The sequence below is a fragment of the Sesamum indicum genome, linkage group LG3, assembly GCF_026168435.1.
Source record: "Sesamum indicum cultivar Baizhima isolate 11 linkage group LG3, ASM2616843v1, whole genome shotgun sequence".
Lineage (NCBI taxonomy): Eukaryota > Viridiplantae > Streptophyta > Magnoliopsida > Lamiales > Pedaliaceae > Sesamum > Sesamum indicum.
In genome coordinates this window covers 28,785,974-28,803,707 of record NC_142659.1, presented here as the reverse complement: position 1 = coordinate 28,803,707, position 17,734 = coordinate 28,785,974, and the positions used below count along the sequence as shown (strand labels likewise).

At 37.1% G+C, this 17,734-nt stretch overlaps 3 protein-coding genes and 1 pseudogene across 3 annotated transcripts; 2 read left to right on the top strand and 2 right to left on the bottom strand.

Moving 5' to 3' along the window:
- Positions 1–84: 84 nt before the first annotated feature.
- LOC105159114 (QWRF motif-containing protein 2) lies at positions 85–5,314 on the top strand. The gene is made up of 6 exons (XM_011076066.3): positions 85–1,876; positions 3,215–3,334; positions 3,839–3,955; positions 4,077–4,166; positions 4,675–4,785; positions 4,895–5,314. The coding sequence occupies exons 1-6, from the start codon at positions 527–529 to the stop codon at positions 4,958–4,960; spliced, it is 1,854 nt and encodes a 617-aa protein (XP_011074368.1). The 5' UTR covers positions 85–526; the 3' UTR covers positions 4,961–5,314.
- A 2,376-nt stretch (positions 5,315–7,690) lies between these two features.
- LOC105159113 (LOB domain-containing protein 38-like) lies at positions 7,691–8,781 on the bottom strand. The gene is made up of 2 exons (XM_011076064.3): positions 8,427–8,781; positions 7,691–8,301 (listed from the first exon to the last, which is right to left on the bottom strand). The coding sequence occupies exons 1-2, from the start codon at positions 8,608–8,610 to the stop codon at positions 7,934–7,936; spliced, it is 552 nt and encodes a 183-aa protein (XP_011074366.3). The 5' UTR covers positions 8,611–8,781; the 3' UTR covers positions 7,691–7,933.
- A 2,266-nt stretch (positions 8,782–11,047) lies between these two features.
- Positions 11,048–14,261, top strand: LOC105159112 (26S proteasome non-ATPase regulatory subunit 14 homolog). Its single transcript, XM_011076063.3, has 6 exons — positions 11,048–11,304; positions 11,386–11,563; positions 12,242–12,323; positions 12,814–12,990; positions 13,079–13,246; positions 13,849–14,261. The coding sequence occupies exons 1-6, from the start codon at positions 11,163–11,165 to the stop codon at positions 14,038–14,040; spliced, it is 939 nt and encodes a 312-aa protein (XP_011074365.1). The 5' UTR covers positions 11,048–11,162; the 3' UTR covers positions 14,041–14,261.
- A 2,084-nt stretch (positions 14,262–16,345) lies between these two features.
- On the bottom strand, positions 16,346–17,345 carry LOC105159111 (zinc finger protein ZAT10 pseudogene; annotated as a pseudogene).
- Between the last annotated feature and the right edge of the window lie 389 nt (positions 17,346–17,734).

Below are 17,734 nucleotides of genomic sequence, written 5' to 3'. Positions count from 1 at the left end.
AATCATTACTTTGAGTTTTAAATACTCCCCCCATTATATTTTTGATGTGGTGCGTGCTTCATAGAAGCACAAACAGGGCCTTACCTGAATAAGTGAAGGCACAAGAAGGTATGCAGAGCGTACAACATCTTGAGAGGATTTGACCATTCCTTTGCTTTGAGACAATTTTCAAAATTGTCACTCTCTCACACACTCACACAGTACACGGCAGTTATGCTCCAAAATCTCGGTCCCCTCCTCCTTCTTCTCCTCCTCCTCCTACCCGTATATATATACCCTCGCCGTCGTCGTAACGGTCATATTTCTCGTCTCTCTCTCCCTCTAAAAGCACTCGTTAAACCTCCGCTCCGCTCCGCTTCTCTCTCTCTCTCTCTCTCTCTAATCACATTATAGTAGCTAATTCTTAATTGAATTCTGCTCTCTCTCTCTCGCACACATTACACACACGTTTCCCATACTGAATTCGCTGTATCGAGTTGGAGGTTTAGGGTTTGAAAGGGTGTGGCAATTCGTCGCGAGATATGAAATGGTAATTGCTGTGGCATCCAAACCTAAGCAGCTCTCCTCGCAGAACCAGAAGCGGCCGCCGTTGCTTCGCTCGGAGACGGATAATGCGTCGCCATGCCGCCCAAAAGCTCGTGAGGTCACGTCCCGTTACTTGTCCTTCTCAACATCTTCCTCTTCGAATTCTTCTTCATCAACCAACACGAAGTCCACTTCCGGATCATCAATTTACTCGAGGAGGTCTCAGTCTCCGATGCTCAGCAGCAGAGCATCAATTGCTACACCAAAAAGCGCCGTTAAAGAGAGGGCAGTGTCTGCAGAGAGGAGACGGCCGGCGGCGGCAACGACGTTTAGCGCGGAGAGGATGCAAATGACGTCAGTGCGGAGTTTACTGGTGTCATTTCAGGGCGAGTCGTTTTCGTTGCCAGTGAATAAGGTGAAGCCGTCACCGACGTCGGTGGGAACTCCCGGGGGTTTGAGGAAAGGTACTCCAGAGAGGCGGAAAGCAGGGATGACTCCTTCCAGAGATCAGACGGAGAGGGACAGGGAGAATTCAAGGCAAAGTGATCAGCTCCACCGGTGGCCGGGGAGATCACGCGGCCAGAATTCGAGTTTTTTGACTCGGAGTATGGACTACAGCTCTGAGAGAGGGAATTTGAATGGATTCATGACTGAGCTTAACGAATTGAGAACAACGACGGCTGATGAAAATAGTGGAAATGAGGTTGGTATGGGTTTGAAGGCTGAGAGTAACAGTTTTGAGCTTGATACTCGATTGAATGTAGTTGATCACTTGAATTTCGATTCCGAGAGTGTCTCATCAGAGAGTACCGCCAGTGGGAGCGTGAATCAACTGGGAGGAGGGCCACGTGGGATCACTGTACCAACAAGGTTTTGGCAAGAAGTAAGTAGCCGGGCACTTAAAGTACCAGATCCTGCTTCACCTGCATCAGATAATGCATCAAGTAGAGAAGGTTCTCCAAAACTAATTGGTACGAAAAAATTTCAAAATGATAGTCCTGTATCATCCCCTCGGGAAGTTTTTCCATGCAAAGGATTGTCACCTCTTCGAGGGGGTGCGAGGGTAGCTTCACCAAGCAAGGCCTTGAATTCATCAACTGGTGCTCTGTTGAGGGGAATGCCTAGTCCAACAAGAACTAGAAATGGTGCCAGTAGTTTAATGAATGTCAATAACACGTGCAGCACACCGTCGATGTTGAGCTTTGCTGCTGATGTGAGGAGAGGAAAGTTGGGAGAGAGTCGAATTGTTGATGCACATAACTTGAGACTATTATATAACCGGCAGTTGCAGTGGCGACTAGCAAATTCGAGGGTAGAGAATGCTCTGTTGGTACAGAAACAGGCAGCAGAGGTACTAATTAGCCCCCACTTTTTTTGACTTTTGAAAAATACGAAGTAAACAAATTACAGCATGTCGTTTTGAGCGTCAGAAACATAATCAACCTAATTCAAAAGAACATAACCAAGTTAGACGCCGTAGAGTCTGCTTCCTTTTTGGCCTCTGAGACCAACCTTATTGGGGAATGATAAGACTTATATGATTCAAGTCCCTCTTTTCTATTAAAACTATCATCAGAGAATTTAATAACCAATTAATGATACGCCGTGAAACTTGCCTCCTGGATTAATGGTCAGGGTAAAGATGATTAACACTGATTGCAAAGTTTTTGGGTTATTTGGCTTAATATATTCTGTATTTATTATAGTACTGCTGGCTCCCCCCATTTACAACATTGATGATGTACCGTGTCTGAGAATTGAAGGTCACTAATTCCTGTAAACAACTTCTGGGGGGTTAACTGGATTTACCGGTTCCCAAATTTAAAGCTCGTTTCTGTGGCTGGATTCTGCAGGAGTGAAAATGAAGGGGAAAAATTGATGTTCTTGTGGTGGCAAATAAGCTGTTTCCCTTTAGAAACTACGTTTAGTTGTATTACTTCAAATATAAAGACTTGTGAAGCGATTGTGGGGTTGAACAAAGGGCACAAAGTCCATTTTCATGAAAAGCAGATTCGAACTGCAAGTACACATGTACTTGTTTATAGCAGCCCAGTTTTCAATGACATGAGATTCTTAAGGAGTACCACTAGATAATTTCATTGCACGCCCAAAGCCTGAAATTTTGTGAAAGAGCTCTTCTACTTTTCTCAATTAGTTTACTTGACGAATCTGCCGCAGGATTTAATTGGTGTCAGTTCTGCTGGATGAGTCTGACATAAGTATTAAAGAACTGATGTTTGACAACCTAAAAAGGAGGAATTAGTTTTGGTTCTTGCAGTATTTTACTTGATATAGTTTCTGTTTAGATTTTTGGCAAATGGTCTCCATTTTAATCATGTCTCTCCTGCTGGTGATCCAAATGTGATATGTGTTAACAATGGAACCACATATATATATGTGTATATATATTATATATATACATTTGCTTCAAAATTAAAGACGTTTTACTTTTCCCGTGGTGATTGATTGATAGTACCACAATTCTTCACCTGAGCTTGCTGCAAAACTGCATGTGCTTTTGTTTTATGTCCCTATGTCATTTAGTTGATACAACATGGTAGAGGGATCATTTATTTCACTTAACATCCATCTTTTAATTTACATTTTGGTTACTCTTATCTTGTTGATTTATAGCTTTCTGAGAAAAGTATTAGTATTCTCATCTCTAGCACTTTCCTCATGTCACCAGAGAAGCCTCTATAATGCTTGGGTATCTACCTCAAAATTGCAGCGTTCTGTCAAGTCCAAGAGAATTGAACTGCAAATGTTGAGACATAATCTGAAGCTTTATTCTATTTTAAAGGAACAAGTAAGAATATTTTCTCTCTCCTGTGCCCTTTCTCTGGTGGAATTTCAGTGTTTGATCAATGTATTGTTACATTTGCTTTTGAGATTCTTATTGTATTGAATTTTATTTATGCTATTTCTTGATTTCTACGTGATGGGTTCTAATTGCAGATATTTTGATGTAATTGAATATAACCACATGCAGCTATTCCAATTCTTTCTAATGTAATTGAAACTATCCATCACAAAATTTGGCACGAAACAATTTTGAACTGATGGGCATACATTGAAATTAATTATTGTGACATGACTTTTTTTGGAGTTAAATTTATATATCAATCATGTTGTTACTTCTAGTAGTTCACAGTGGGATTTATGGTGTTAAAAATTCTCCCCTCACTGTGGCTTATCAGATTTGCATGAGAGTGTGCATGATTAACTGATGCTGGAAGCAACAATTTTGTGGATAACTATAGTTGATTTATAGGGATATTCTTCAGTGTTTGGCTATATTTGTTGGATGCAGGAACTACATTTGGTGAACTGGGATCTAATTGATAGAGATCACTGGAATTCATTGTCTAGTGCTATTAAAGCATTGGAAGCTAGCACCATCCGCCTTCCTGTTGTTGGTGGTGCAACGGTATGCTGGTGCTTTTTCTGAATGAAGCAAATTTTAGTTATCGCAACTTAGGCAGTTTATGATTTTGTGGAGCTAAAAGAAGCTAGTGCCTCCTTTCCATTGTTCTTTTTAACATGTCCAGGCTGATGTTCAAAAGGTGCAAGAAGCTATTTCTTCAGCTGTTGATGTGATGCAAGCAATGGCATCTTCAGTATGCTCTTTGGCAACAAAGGTAATTTGTTCTCATTGAATTATTGAGTGATCATATCACCCTTGTCGTGCATCATCTGCAACTTGAGGTTGTTTCCTCATTCTTTACTCATCAAAGTACTATGAAAACTTTATTAGCTTTAGTTTGTTCCTCAAGCAGCTGATATTATCATTATACCATCTTCTAAAATTTTCTTTCTGGTGAAGTGACTTTTTTGGAAAACCCTGAAATTGAATAATAGTTAAATGAATTGGGACTATATTTTACAATTGCTTGGTCTTTGATGGCAGTCAGGAGTTTAGACTTTGTGTCGATGATGCTATGGAGATACCTTATAATAAGGGCAAGATTCCAAATTTTGTTTTAACCCATGATATTTAAAGGTTTCTTGGACAACAGTGAAGGAGTTTCCTGTGTGCCAATCTTACATTGTATTCAGTGAGCTAAACAGAGTAAATGGAGGACCAATATTCCGATGTTTGCATAATTCATCTTCTCACCATTTCTATCAACCATTTTGTATCAACAGGCAGAACAAACGAACTTGCTTGTGTCGGAACTTTCTAATTTAAGTGCAAGAGAGTGTCGCTTACTTGACGAGTTCAAAGATTTATTGTCAACAGCATTTATACCCCTGCAGGTGAGATTAAGGGCCAGTTCCACCTGAACAGTTTTTACTCATGTTTAAAGTTATTCTGCTTCTAGTTACTCTTTGCTATCAAATTTGCTAACACCAGATATCATGCCAGGTGATTTATTGTAGCCTGAGAACCCATATGTTGCAAGATTCAACAACCTTAACGAAGAAAGTGTAAATACGCTGGTCTTGTTTTATTGCATACCAGTAATGCTATTCAAATTACTACTATTTTTCCACAACACCACGCAAGAGATGGTGGTCGAACAAAGTATTCTTGTTTTATGTAGAGATGGCCTCAGAGTGCTTCATCTCCCAGATTTGCAGAAAGCAGCTCCAGAGTGTGTTTTTTGGAGGGTGGGAGATCTTGCTTTCTATATTAGATTGTATACCTCGTATTCGTTTTAGATATATGTATATATATACATAGGTTAGCAGTCCGATTGTCCTCTGCAAGTATGATTTGTTTTAGTTTCATTGTCTTATTCTTGCATTCTGGGAAAAGAATGAAGGAAATGAACCTGCTGCTATAGGTGATATGACAAAATTAAGCTTGATAATTGGGCATGTGTGACTAGTTGTATGATAGAGGTAGAGAAGACAAGCATATGTTTATTCTGTATAATGGTAATCAAATCAAATGACTAAGCATTGTTTCATTATAACATGGGAACATGTTTTTAACCAACCATCTGTGACACTACTTGTCCAAAACAAAATAAAAGCAAAAGGCAATTTGGATTTGAACCCTTTACCTTATTCTCTTACCAAGTTCCACTTTTTTTTTTTTCTTTTTTTAATGGAAGCATAATTACATTATTATATTAATATTTTAATAAATTGAGCAATTGATTAATATATTAATATTGCTAAAAAATTATCACATAAAAGTAAGTTAACACTCACATGTCAATGTGATTCAAACTCATGATCTCAAGTTAAGTTCCACTTAAATATACCATAGGTATTTTCTAATTTAGTCATTAACACTATGTGTTTAAAAAAACTATAAAATGGTTAATGAGATCTAACTTAGTTGGTGTGGTTGAGGTTTCACGATCTCTAAATCACGAGTTCAAGTTTCGCCAATATGTGATCTATTTTAACAGTAATTGTTGGTCTATTGTGATAAAGTTATTAGTTAATTGTGTATACTTGATATTGATAAATTGATTGTAGATGATTGAAATTCATGTGTAACTGTAAATAAAACGAGGCAGTCCCTTGATCACATAAAATATATATCTCAATATTTTAAATGATCCACGTTGTTTTTGAAATATTAATATTGTCATATTTATACTTCATTATGTCCACTTTTATCCATGTTAATCAGTTAAATCATTTATAATTATATATTAAAAAAATTATATCGTACTCATTTGATTATAAACATATAAATAGTACAAACAATAACTAGTAAATATATATATATTAGTTATAACATAAAGAAGTGAATTGGGCCCACAACGTATGCGGCGAAACGCAACATTAAAGCGAATCCGGTTGCCACTACTAACCTCTCTTTTTCTCACCCTAATAATTAATTGCATAAAAATAACTTTGTCTTTGTCCCATTCAACAAACATATTTTTTTTTCAATTATTACCACAAAGAAAAAGGCCCGTCTGATGACGTGGATCCCACTGCTCGTGGAGGAGGGGATTTTAGTGGGGCCCCGATGACGTGGATTGCACCCCTTTTGAATTGTATCTTCCAACCCAATTCCTTATTATTATTATTATTATAATTAATTATCAAGTACAACAGTACTACAATTGGTGGTGTTATTATTTAAAAATGTATACATATAATGGTGTCTATTACCACCACCCAATTAATTGACGTTTTCTATAAGCATTGAAAGAAGGGATCATATTTGTGTTCTAGGTATGTTGTTTCACATGCTAACACATTAATTATCAATATATATATATATATGTATCTTACCATCATTCATATAATTAATTTGATTTTACACTCTTCAAACTTATAATTACGTAAAATTGAATAATAATAATACTCGGTGTGTGTTCACATTGCAATTTTAATGGTGAAATTTTAACTGAACAATGAATATTAAGATCTCATGACTCTACATGCAATTAAGAGCTAAAAAATTTGAGTATTATCCAATATTTGCAATTTGATGTGACTTTATGTAAGTACAGATTGAATTTCATATAATATTATCTAACTTTTATTTAAATTTGTAAATAATTTTATTATTAATTTTGATATTTGTAATTTGATAATTAGAATAAAAACAAAATATTGAAAAAAACAGAGTTAGAACAATCAACTCATGATCAAAATGGGTATCTAGTAAGGTGTCCTAATATTTCTTAAACATACCAGAATTGATTGCGTAGTAGTAGGGATAGGTGGCTAAGTCCCACATTTTAATTTACAACAAACAATAGCCCTTAATCCATGCCCAAATGTATGTGTAGTGTAGTGTGAAAACATGGGTCAAATGTGTATGTGTGTGTGTGTGTGTGTGTGTGTGTGTGTGTGCGGGGGTGGAATATTTGGTCGCGGAAACAGAGGAGCAGAGGGAGGGGAGGGGTGGGAAGGGAAGGGCATCACTTGAGAGACTGGGGGCATAGAAAACATATATATATATATTCATCACTTCCTCCCAGATGTCCGAACCAGATCATACTTTGTACGGACCCCAATGCCTGCACTGCTGCCCCTTCTCAATTTACTTAAAACACTAACACACCACACAACTGTCTCTTCCCATGTAGCACCCCCCCAACTCAACAACCTTATTTTTTTCAAAATGGTATATCACTATAAACATAGTATCATTTTCAAACATATAATGTTCTTTTAATCTAAAATTTCAAATTATAATTCAAATGGGGTTGTTACCAAAATAGAGTAGTAATTGGAATAAATGTAGAGAATATTTGTTTTCTTATAACATTATTTGTTTTGTAAATATTTATTTAAAAGATGGAGTAGTCTCTAAATTACAAAGAGGTACAGTTTCCGATTAACCAAAAAATCTAGAGGCATCTCAACTCAGATCATCACATTTCAATTTTCCTTCACTGAGTGCAGTTAGTACCCACCCCCACCCCCCACCCCCACCCCCCAAACACAACAAAAAAGGCTCAACTCTTGTTGGGGTAGAGCATGATTAAGCAAAAAGGTTGAGAAGTTTTGGCTCTTTGCTACCAACTCCTTTAACCCTATTCTCACGCGAAACTTCCGATATCCCCGACCCAAACGACGCCGTCTTCTCCATGCAATTCCGGCTGCCTCCCATCGATCCATGCACCACCCCCTTGTGCTTCGATGTGCTTTGATTATTCCCCCATCCGGATGCTTCATCCGAGTTTGGCGCCACAATTCCCACTGAAATCGGCCGCAGGACGCCTCCGGCGAGCACCGTCTCCACCGCCGCCTGACATATATGCCAGTTTCCGGTGGATAGCAGCCCCACCGCCCCGTTAACTGGGTTCACCGTCCGCCCACACGCCTCGAACAGCAGCGATTGGAACAAAGCTAAATAGGAAAACAAAAAAGCAATCATGAGATCAGGGGAAAAAAACCCACATGCAAAAAGACTGATTCCACTACATATCTGGGTTTTCTGTTCAAGATTCGATTGTTCATTAATTCATGTTTACCTGGTCTTTTGGTTTCAGGGACAGCGGCGATGAAGGACATAAGGTCGCTGCGGCCGAAGAACTTGGAGACGAAGAGGGTGGCGTTGCCCTGCGCTTGTGGGCTTTGGATCCATTCCAAACACGGCCTTAGGATGCATTGGTCGCTGCATCCTCTTCTCAAAACTCTGCAGCCATTGCAGCTCATCTTGCACTTGAAGGAAACGGGAAATCTTTTCCTTCAAACCTCTTCGTTTTCCTCTGGGATTCCTTCAACTCAAAGGCAATGGAAAAGGAGAGAGAGAGAGAGAGAGAAGAGAGAGAGAGAGGAGAAGAAGAAGTGAGGTTGGCGTTAATTATAGGAGCAGCAACAGTGTGTGTAGAGTAGGGTTGTGGGAAAAGTAACCCTGGTCGAGTTTGCTTTCAAGGGCATGTTTGGTACGTCCCAAGTATGACAAAATCCCATCTTCTTACAATGTCAACTCTTGATTGGTTAGAAATTATTATACATTCGTTAAAACAAAAGAAAATAGAAAATAAAATTAAATAAAAGTTTGAAAAAAACAAATAAATGAGAAGATTCTTTTGAATAAAAGGTGAGAAGAAAAGAGAGGTCAAATAACATCATAGACACGATATGTTTTCCAACACCACATAAATTTATTTGTAAAAAAAAAAAAAGAAAGAAAGAAGGAAAGAAAGAAGAGATAAAATGTCAAAGCAAGATAGAAGAAAATGCACAAAACAGAGAGCACAAATTGAACGAAAATTAGAGTATTATTAATTAACACTTATCCCGCTTATGAGTTTTGAGTAGTACACAAAATGTCTTTACAAAATTATTGTTGTTTGTATGTACGTAATTATTTCGATCTGATCTATTTGACCCGCTTTTCTATTAATATTGTAATTGACGTAAATATAATGCTCAATAGGAAAACGATCATTTTCAATGTGTAATTATTACGTTTTTATCTATTCAACATACCGTTTTAATGTATGTTTGTTGTAATAATTAATTTTTCTTATAAATATATTTTAAAAGATTGTATAGATGACAAGTGACGGCAAACAAAGCCAATATCGTTACCAAACACATAATTTGTAGGAATAATAATATAAATATGACCAAAACTATTATTTCAACACTCATCATTTAATTATTTATATTATTAATAATATAGGAAAAGTGATTAAAATATGTTATGAGCTGAAAAATAGTAATGGAACCAAACACGACGTTATTGAGAAGGAAAGGTGATGTGATTGATATATGAGGAGTGATGGGAAGGGAATATCTGGTTCCAAACTCTGGGTTCGAGCGGCTGCGTGTTTCCGCGGCTTTTTGGAGGGGCCGATTTTCAGCCGTTGGATCTTTTACATTTATTTTATTATTTTGAGAATTAATCTTTATTTTTGTAGTTTAAAAGTAGGGAATCAATCCTAATCGTACTGAATTAGTCATGTTTTGTCAAAATATATGATTCAACTTTTAACGGATTTATTAAAATTTATAATTAATTATATGATAAATATAAAAGAACCGGTTATATGATTGAGTGACTGCATTCAAATAAACGCCAATTTGATTTTTTTTGAGTGATTTTTTCCACTTTAATTATGTTCTCAAGGTCACGTGAAACTAAGAGAGTGTTCAAATGAGCTTATAAATTTTTTAATATATATTTTTTATGATGCTAAAAAGTGTTTAGTAATATTTTTCAAAGAATAAACTTATAAAATAGAGAGGTTCGGAGTTTATAAATTTAAAAAAAAAAAAAGAAAGGAAACTCTCGATTAATTTTAGAAAAATAGCAAACTCTTCTAATTTTTTAAAAAAATTAAAAAACTTCTTAATTATATCATATCCATTACTTTAAAAACTTATGATAATAAAATTTTAAAAATATCTTATAATATATGAGTTTATAAATGTTTAAAATAAAATTTGCCAATAAAATGGAGCTGGGGAAACAGCCCAAGCCCATTAATATGCCCTCTTTTTCCTGGTCCAAGCCCAAATAATGTTTTGATTGGGATTTGTAGTATTACTAAAGTAAGAGGATATACTAAAATTATTGCACAAAATTTAGCTATACATCTATTCCTATAGTGTTTTTTTCCCTTTATATTTATTCATTTATTTGAATTATTAATATATTAAATTAATTTTTTAAATTAAATATGCTGAAAAGTATAGTAAACTGCATAGAAAAAAAAAAGGGTAATATTATTCGGAAGCCTACAACAATATTTTAAGGGTAAACTTTAATGAATTTTTGTGAAATTTATAATAATTATAATATTTATTGTTGTTTGAAAAATTACGTGTATATTTCTAAAATTAATGAACTGTCTCGTAAAAGCCTATTTTAGGATATATTTGTTGAACGAGTGTTAATTTCATAAAAGTATTTATAATTTTTTAAATAATAAAAATGTGTCTATAATTATAACAAATTTCATAAATCTACTATGATTTACCTTTTCTTTTAATGACTAAAAAGTAATTTATGGGGATCGAAAATTGGCATATTAAAAGATAAAAATAGACGAAAAGAGATAGTATGGTATAAAAACGAGATTAACTAAAAGTACAAGGGTATATTTGCAAACATTTAGCATTACAGTTTATACCCTGCCTCCCTTCTGACCTGTCTTGTTGGGAAAGAAACGAGAAATCCAACAAGAATCTATAAAAGAAATCGAGCGTGAAAAAGAAAAAGGAAAAACAAATTCAAATCTGAGAGAAAAGACGGAATGGCCGGCATGGAAAGACTGCACCGGATGTTCGCCGGAGCCGGCGGAGCCCTAGGCCACCCGCCGCCCGACTCCCCTACGCTCGATTCCTCCGAACAAGTCTACATCTCTTCTCTTGCCCTTCTCAAGATGCTCAAACACGGTAAATCTGAGGAGTTCTTTTTTGTTTGGTTGTATTTGCCCTTTAATTAGGGATTTACGGTGTGTGTATGATTAATTGTAGGTAGAGCTGGGGTGCCGATGGAAGTAATGGGTCTGATGCTTGGGGAGTTTGTGGACGAGTATACGGTTCGTGTGGTGGACGTTTTTGCTATGCCGCAGAGTGGGACTGGGGTCAGTGTTGAGGCCGTCGATCACGTTTTCCAGACTAATATGCTTGACATGCTCAAGCAAACTGGCAGGTGCGGAGATATTATGCTCTGAAAAGAAGGAAATTTCCTCCCCCACCCCCCCTACATTGTTGCTTTAGATTCTGTTATATATTAGTTTAGTCTACTTGAATAATGTAATGTAGCAGTTTCTGGCAATTTGGAGGGGGATTGAGTGGTAAGTGGTTTTAGAAATTTGGATTTTAGTAGAACTTAGTGAAATGGATGGTACTGCATTAGATATAAATGTGGTTCATAGTTTATTTTCCCCTGACTGAAGGGAAAAAATGTGCAATTGGTAGCCCAGTGATTAGAGGTGGAATAGGCTTCTATCTTTGGTATTTCCTTGAAATTGAGATTATGACTCCGCAAGCCAGAGGAAGACAAACTGTTCCATTTACATCCACTTCACATTAACAGGACTACCGCATTCTTTGTTGCAATATTATGTCCAGTCTTTGAAATATGAGCTCTGGCAATTTACATTACAGCTGTGTTTGGAGGCAAGGGTTTAGATTGATAACTATCTTGTATTTAATTGTTGGCTCTACGTCTTGTCTTCAAGAAGCTATGAGAACATCAACTTTTCTTGAGATTCTTTTCCGTTTAAAAATATTTATTTGTAGAGGATTTTCATCTTCTTGTGTCTGCAAATCATGCACCTGGTGCTTTTTTAACTAAAGTTAGTACCATCCGCTTTCCTGTGGACAGACCTGAAATGGTGGTTGGTTGGTACCATTCACATCCAGGATTTGGATGCTGGCTTTCTGGTGTTGACATCAATACTCAACAGGTAATCCTCTGCTGTTAATTATGGTTGTCTAGTTGAAATGTATTTGATTAATTGATGGTTTTTTTTTTTTCTAATATGAGATACATGCTTATGTTGTACATATAGTTTAAGTTACATGCTTGGGTGTCTTGCGCTTACCATTAGCCTATTTGTTTTGATATAGTTTAAATTCTTTTTTGTTGTGGTGCAAAATACCAAAGAAAATAAAAGAGTAATAGTTTTGCTCAGATGGCGGTGTTGTGGGTTGGGAAGGTCATGATTCCATATTGGCACTTGGTAGGGTAGGTCATGGAACCAAAATGAGCACGGGATAGGTTTTATCATTAAACCTGCTTTTTGTTGCTGCTTTCTCTTGCGAGAAACTTGCTGTACCCTGACAAACACGTTTGGAAGTTTGCTACTTGCTTGTGTACCGTTATCAGTTTAGTCGGTTCTTGTGGTTTTACATCTATAGGCTCTCATAGTTGCTATTGCCTGTCTTGTGATGCAGAGTTTTGAAGCTTTGAACCAGAGGGCAGTTGCAGTAGTGGTAGATCCAATACAGAGTGTTAAAGGGAAGGTGGTAATTGATGCCTTCCGTCTGATTAACCCTCAAACCATGATGCTCGGTCAAGAGCCAAGGCAGACAACATCCAACCTAGGGCATCTTAATAAACCGTCTATCCAAGTAAAAGTCCCATGTCTCATTAATTGGTTTTAATTTGAAGGTTTTTTAACCCTTTATTTCTAATGTATAAGACTTGATACCTTTGCAGGCTCTGATTCACGGTTTAAACAGGCATTATTACTCCATAGCCATAAATTACAGGAAAAATGAACTCGAGGAGAAGATGCTCCTAAATCTTCACAAGAAAAAGTGGACAGATGGTTTGACCCTTGAGCGGTTTGATACCCACTCCAAAACAAATGAGCAGACTGTTCAGGTACTTTTAGGATCTCATATGACTTTTTACATTTTACTATTCCGATTGTTTTTCAATTAGAGGTAAGCTTCTCATAAACGAATCAACTGTTAGTTTATTTTGACGGTCAATATATTTTGACATGGGCTTAAAAATGAGTGAGATGTCAATCATCTAAAATTCGTGATACTAAAATGGACCTATAGGCTGATTGCCTCATTAAGAAATAGTTTTTAGTAAATAAAATGGGTTTGCAATGCCTATTTATTAGCTGTTCGCTAAAGATGATCAGTGGAAATGTATTTTCCACTGGTTTCATTCAATTCGCGATCTACTTTGATGTATAGAGATTCAACAATTGAGAATTAGAATGATAACCCATGAGAACATGGAATGGAAACTACAATTCTAATGACATGATATCTAGCTGTAGTTTCCTCTTCTGGCTCAATTCCCTTGACATAAATTAAAGCGGCTCCTCCTCCTTTGTCAGATGGAAAAATTCTACGCCTGGGGCTTCGGCATTATCTACTGTTATTATCACTTTCATTTACCATATCATGTATGCTTCGACTTTCTTGTTCTAATCCAGCAATTTTTATTATCTGGCCACAAAATTGCAGGAAATGCTAAATCTGGCTATGAAATATAACAAAGCAGTTCAGGAGGAGGATGAGCTGCCGCCAGAAAAACTAGCTATTGCTAATGTGGGAAGGCAAGATGCTAAGAAGCATCTTGAAGAACACGTCTCAAATTTGATGTCTTCAAACATTGTCCAAACACTGGGGACGATGCTTGACACTGTTGTCTTCTAGATTTCGGAGTTGAAAGAGAAACTATTGGCAGTATGATGCTATATGCCAGTTCGCAATCAGTGGTATCTTATCTTCACATTTGATAAAAACTACAACTTAGCCTTATGTTTTCAGTTCAATGAAATTCATCAATTTGTGTACCTTAAAACCGAAATACGAAATTCACCACTTAGACATATTTTTTCTATTTAATGAAGTTCGTCATTTTGTGTACCGTGCAATCGAAATACCCAAATTGTTGGTTTCTTTCTACTTAATCAGTTGGGAAATTCTAATCTGAATTGTTTCAGATTTGAACTAATTATATGATATGTATAATCTATTTGTCGTGTAATCTATGTACAGTTTAACAAAAAAAATCAACTAAACGATATATTTTATGTGCAGCTTAAAAATAAAAATGATCAATTATAAGGTAAATGTATGGTTTTGCTATCTTTAATTTGGGGCGATTGAAGATTTTTTTGTGTTTTGTTTTGGTGGTGGTTGTTTTGGGATGGGGTGGAGTGTTAAATTTGGAAGGATGGTTGGTGGGGCGTGAACTGAATTGAATACTGTTTATTGGTGATGAAACTGATTAGAACGAGGTCCACGTGACTGCTAACAGAAGACTCATGAAAACAAAATAATACACATGCCGCACATGTATATCACCCATTCTCATCATCTTATCCCACTCTCTCTTTTCCATTATGTAATTAATTACACATAATGCCTATGTCGCATGTTTCTGTGCCAATAGTGGCTACAAAATATATTAGTATCATTACAGCAACGCTTTGGAAAGTCAAAACTAAAACATGAAGATCAACTCAACTCCTCTGCTCCACTTAACGCGTACATTATTTGAACTTGGACCAGCCTTTTCATACACGATGTAGGAATCCATTTATCACAGGATTTGTCAATCATCACTTCAATTTTGATTCCAACATTTTCACATCAAGAACTTTGAAAATTCCATGTGTTCATCTAATTTTAAGTGCTTCTTATACAAATTAATGGATTATTATGTCCACACCGCATCTTGTCTAGAAGCAAGTGGCACACAACACAGTAATGAATCACGCCAAACACGATATGCCCACCACTTAAATTAATTAATATTAGAATCCATTAATTTAAGTAGAGATTAGCCATTTGTCTCATCTTAATCAGCTTGCACATAAAAAAAAAAAAAAAACCATAGGATTACTTCTCATAGTCCCCCACCTTCACAGTTCACACTATATATTATTGCCTCTTCCATCTTCTTATCCACTTACCAAATTTCATCCTCATCTTCAACTCCCATTATCAATCTAAGACAGCATATAATAAACCAAACTAAAGAAACTTTAACCTCACTGACTCTAACTTTATTTCCATTGTTTATTGCTTTTAATTTTAAGGTAAATTACATCAACACTACATAAAGTTAAGTTTCATTGATGAACAACTATTTTCTGTTTCTTATAAAGTTATAAGTGTAGTTCTTGATGGGATGTTCATATAAGTTATGTACAAACACTCTATCTTCTTTTTAAAGTTATAAGTGCATTTTTTGATGGAATGTTGAGATAATTTACTTTAAAGGATAAGTGTACTTGAAAATATAGTTAAATATAATTTTGAAAAATGTCGATTTAATTTAATTATTTTGCTAATTTTACTATGTTTTGGTGGGGTGTGGCAATTAATGGTATAAAATAACAGGAGACTAGATCCTAATCACTACGCCCCAACATGACAAACTGAAAACAAAGAAAAAGCGAAAGAGAGGAAAAAGGAAAGAGGGGGTGAGCACGGAATGTCATGTGGTGCAACGCGAGTTGATGGATGGACAGCCTTATTACAGTTAGAGATCGGCCAGGCCGCCCTTATTACATCATCGTCCCACTCTCCTCCTTTCACTTCTTCTTTAAGCTACTATAACTATCCCATCCCCCCCCCCCCCCCCCCAATTTTTGTAAATGCCAAAAATTCAACTTCTTAATATCAGATGCATTTCTTAAACCACATTAATAACAGCCATGCAAGTAGTATTTGGACCGAATGTTACATTTTAAAAAATATTAAAAGTGTTTTAGTATAAATTATTAATGAGCAAGCAAATTTTAAATTTTACCGATATCTTCATTTTTTTTTATTTTCTTCACAACATTTGTAATTTGACTAAACAAATAGAGCCGGATCTCATAAATTTTCGTTTCAGAATCTCATTTATAACCTTGTAAGAAAATTCATCATTTCAAGCCAAGATTTGATTGAACAGTAATAAGCAAACACCTTATATATAATTGATCTACCAGAACAACAAAAAGAATAAATCAATTAAACAATGGCTGGATTTCATTGATTTCTTTCCACTTTCTATTTACACCCAAAAAATTCTTACTAACCAATGATTAAGACAAACCAAAAAACGTATCATTTGTAACTAAATTCTGTGGTTGTGTTGATTTCTTCAAAAGATTTCCAACTTCGCCGGCAACGAAAGACGGGATTTCTTGGCGGGATGGGGGCTTTCAACTTCGTCCTCAACGCCGGAGCTGAACCCCCGCCAGAACTCCGGCAAAGCCGGCAGGTTCAGGTCGAAATCCCGGTGGGTAACAGTGGAGCCCACGCCCTCCGACGAAGTCGTCGTCGCCGCCACGCTGCTCCCTGCTCCCGCGCCTTTGCTGCTCGGCGCGCCGCCTTCGTAGTGGCATCGCTTGTGGCCCCCCAAGGCCTGCCCCGTGGGGAAGCACTTGTGGCAGATAGAACACTCATGGGTCCTCCCGCCGCTACCACCAGTAGCGACGGTGGATGTGGTGGCGGTGGAGGTGGAGGTTGATGTGGGGTTGTCATCCCCGGAACTGAGCTTGCGGTGGCTGGCCTTGTGCCCTCCCAAAGCTTGGTAGGATCCAAACGCCTTATCACAGACGGAACACTTATACACCAACTTAGAAGGATCAGCGGACGCCACCATGGGAATCCGTGGTTGGGGCTGCGATTGCTTAGGGTGAAGGGGCGGAGCGCCGCCTCGAGCAAGCATAACAAGGCAGAGAGCCAAGTACTCTTCTTCAGATGGGGCGTCATCATGAAGGCGGCCGAGGCTGCGAGGGCGCTTGGTCCGCTTGCCCTTAGTCCATGGCTCAAAATAGGTGGCGGCATCGAACTTAAAGGATGGTGGAGGAGCGGTGGGTGAGTTCAAAGCTTCAAGTGCCATTATCAGATCAACAGAAAAGCAGTAATAATTTCCGAAGAAGAAGAGAGAGAGAGAGAGAGTTGAATAGAGAGAAGACTGAGAGAGAGGAATGGTGGAAAGAATAGAGATGTATGTATATATATATATAAGGATTAAGGGGGGAGTGAAGAAGGGGGGATGGAAGGGAAGGGAAGTTGCGTGACAAGAGTGAGGAAAGTAAGACGGTTACTCAACTTAACTTACAATGGAAACAACATAAGATAATGCTAATCTTTGTAAGAAATTAATAAGATATTACTTTAGTTGAGGGGAGAGAGAGAGAGAGAGTAAGTGAAGGGGAGTGGTGGACTGAACTAGGACTGGGCTTTATTAGGACAAGTCAAACTTTCAACGCGCTCTTGTCCTGTCTTGTGAATGCACACAGAGAAGATGACTAATCCTACTACAACACCTACTGTTGGATTAATGATCAAAGTTGTCCACCCGGTTAGAAGGTTGGCTTCTTTTTCGTTTTCCAGTCATGTA

Bases quoted from the DNA above. Each gene is read 5' to 3' on its own strand.
- LOC105159112 (XM_011076063.3), top strand. From the start codon at position 11,163: ATGGCCGGCATGGAAAGACTGCACCGGATGTTCGCCGGAGCCGGCGGA. The intron at 11,564-12,241 runs GTGCGGAGATAT...TCCTGTGGACAG, and splicing joins ATGCTCAAGCAAACTGGCAG to ACCTGAAATGGTGGTTGGTT. The intron at 12,991-13,078 runs GTAAAAGTCCCA...ATACCTTTGCAG, and splicing joins TTAATAAACCGTCTATCCAA to GCTCTGATTCACGGTTTAAA.
- LOC105159113 (XM_011076064.3), bottom strand. From the start codon at position 8,610: ATGAGCTGCAATGGCTGCAGAGTTTTGAGAAGAGGATGCAGCGACCAA. The intron at 8,302-8,426 runs GTAAACATGAAT...TTTCCTATTTAG, and splicing joins CCCTGAAACCAAAAGACCAG to CTTTGTTCCAATCGCTGCTG.
- LOC105159114 (XM_011076066.3), top strand. From the start codon at position 527: ATGGTAATTGCTGTGGCATCCAAACCTAAGCAGCTCTCCTCGCAGAAC. The intron at 1,877-3,214 runs GTACTAATTAGC...TCATGTCACCAG, and splicing joins TACAGAAACAGGCAGCAGAG to AGAAGCCTCTATAATGCTTG. The intron at 4,167-4,674 runs GTAATTTGTTCT...TTGTATCAACAG, and splicing joins TATGCTCTTTGGCAACAAAG to GCAGAACAAACGAACTTGCT.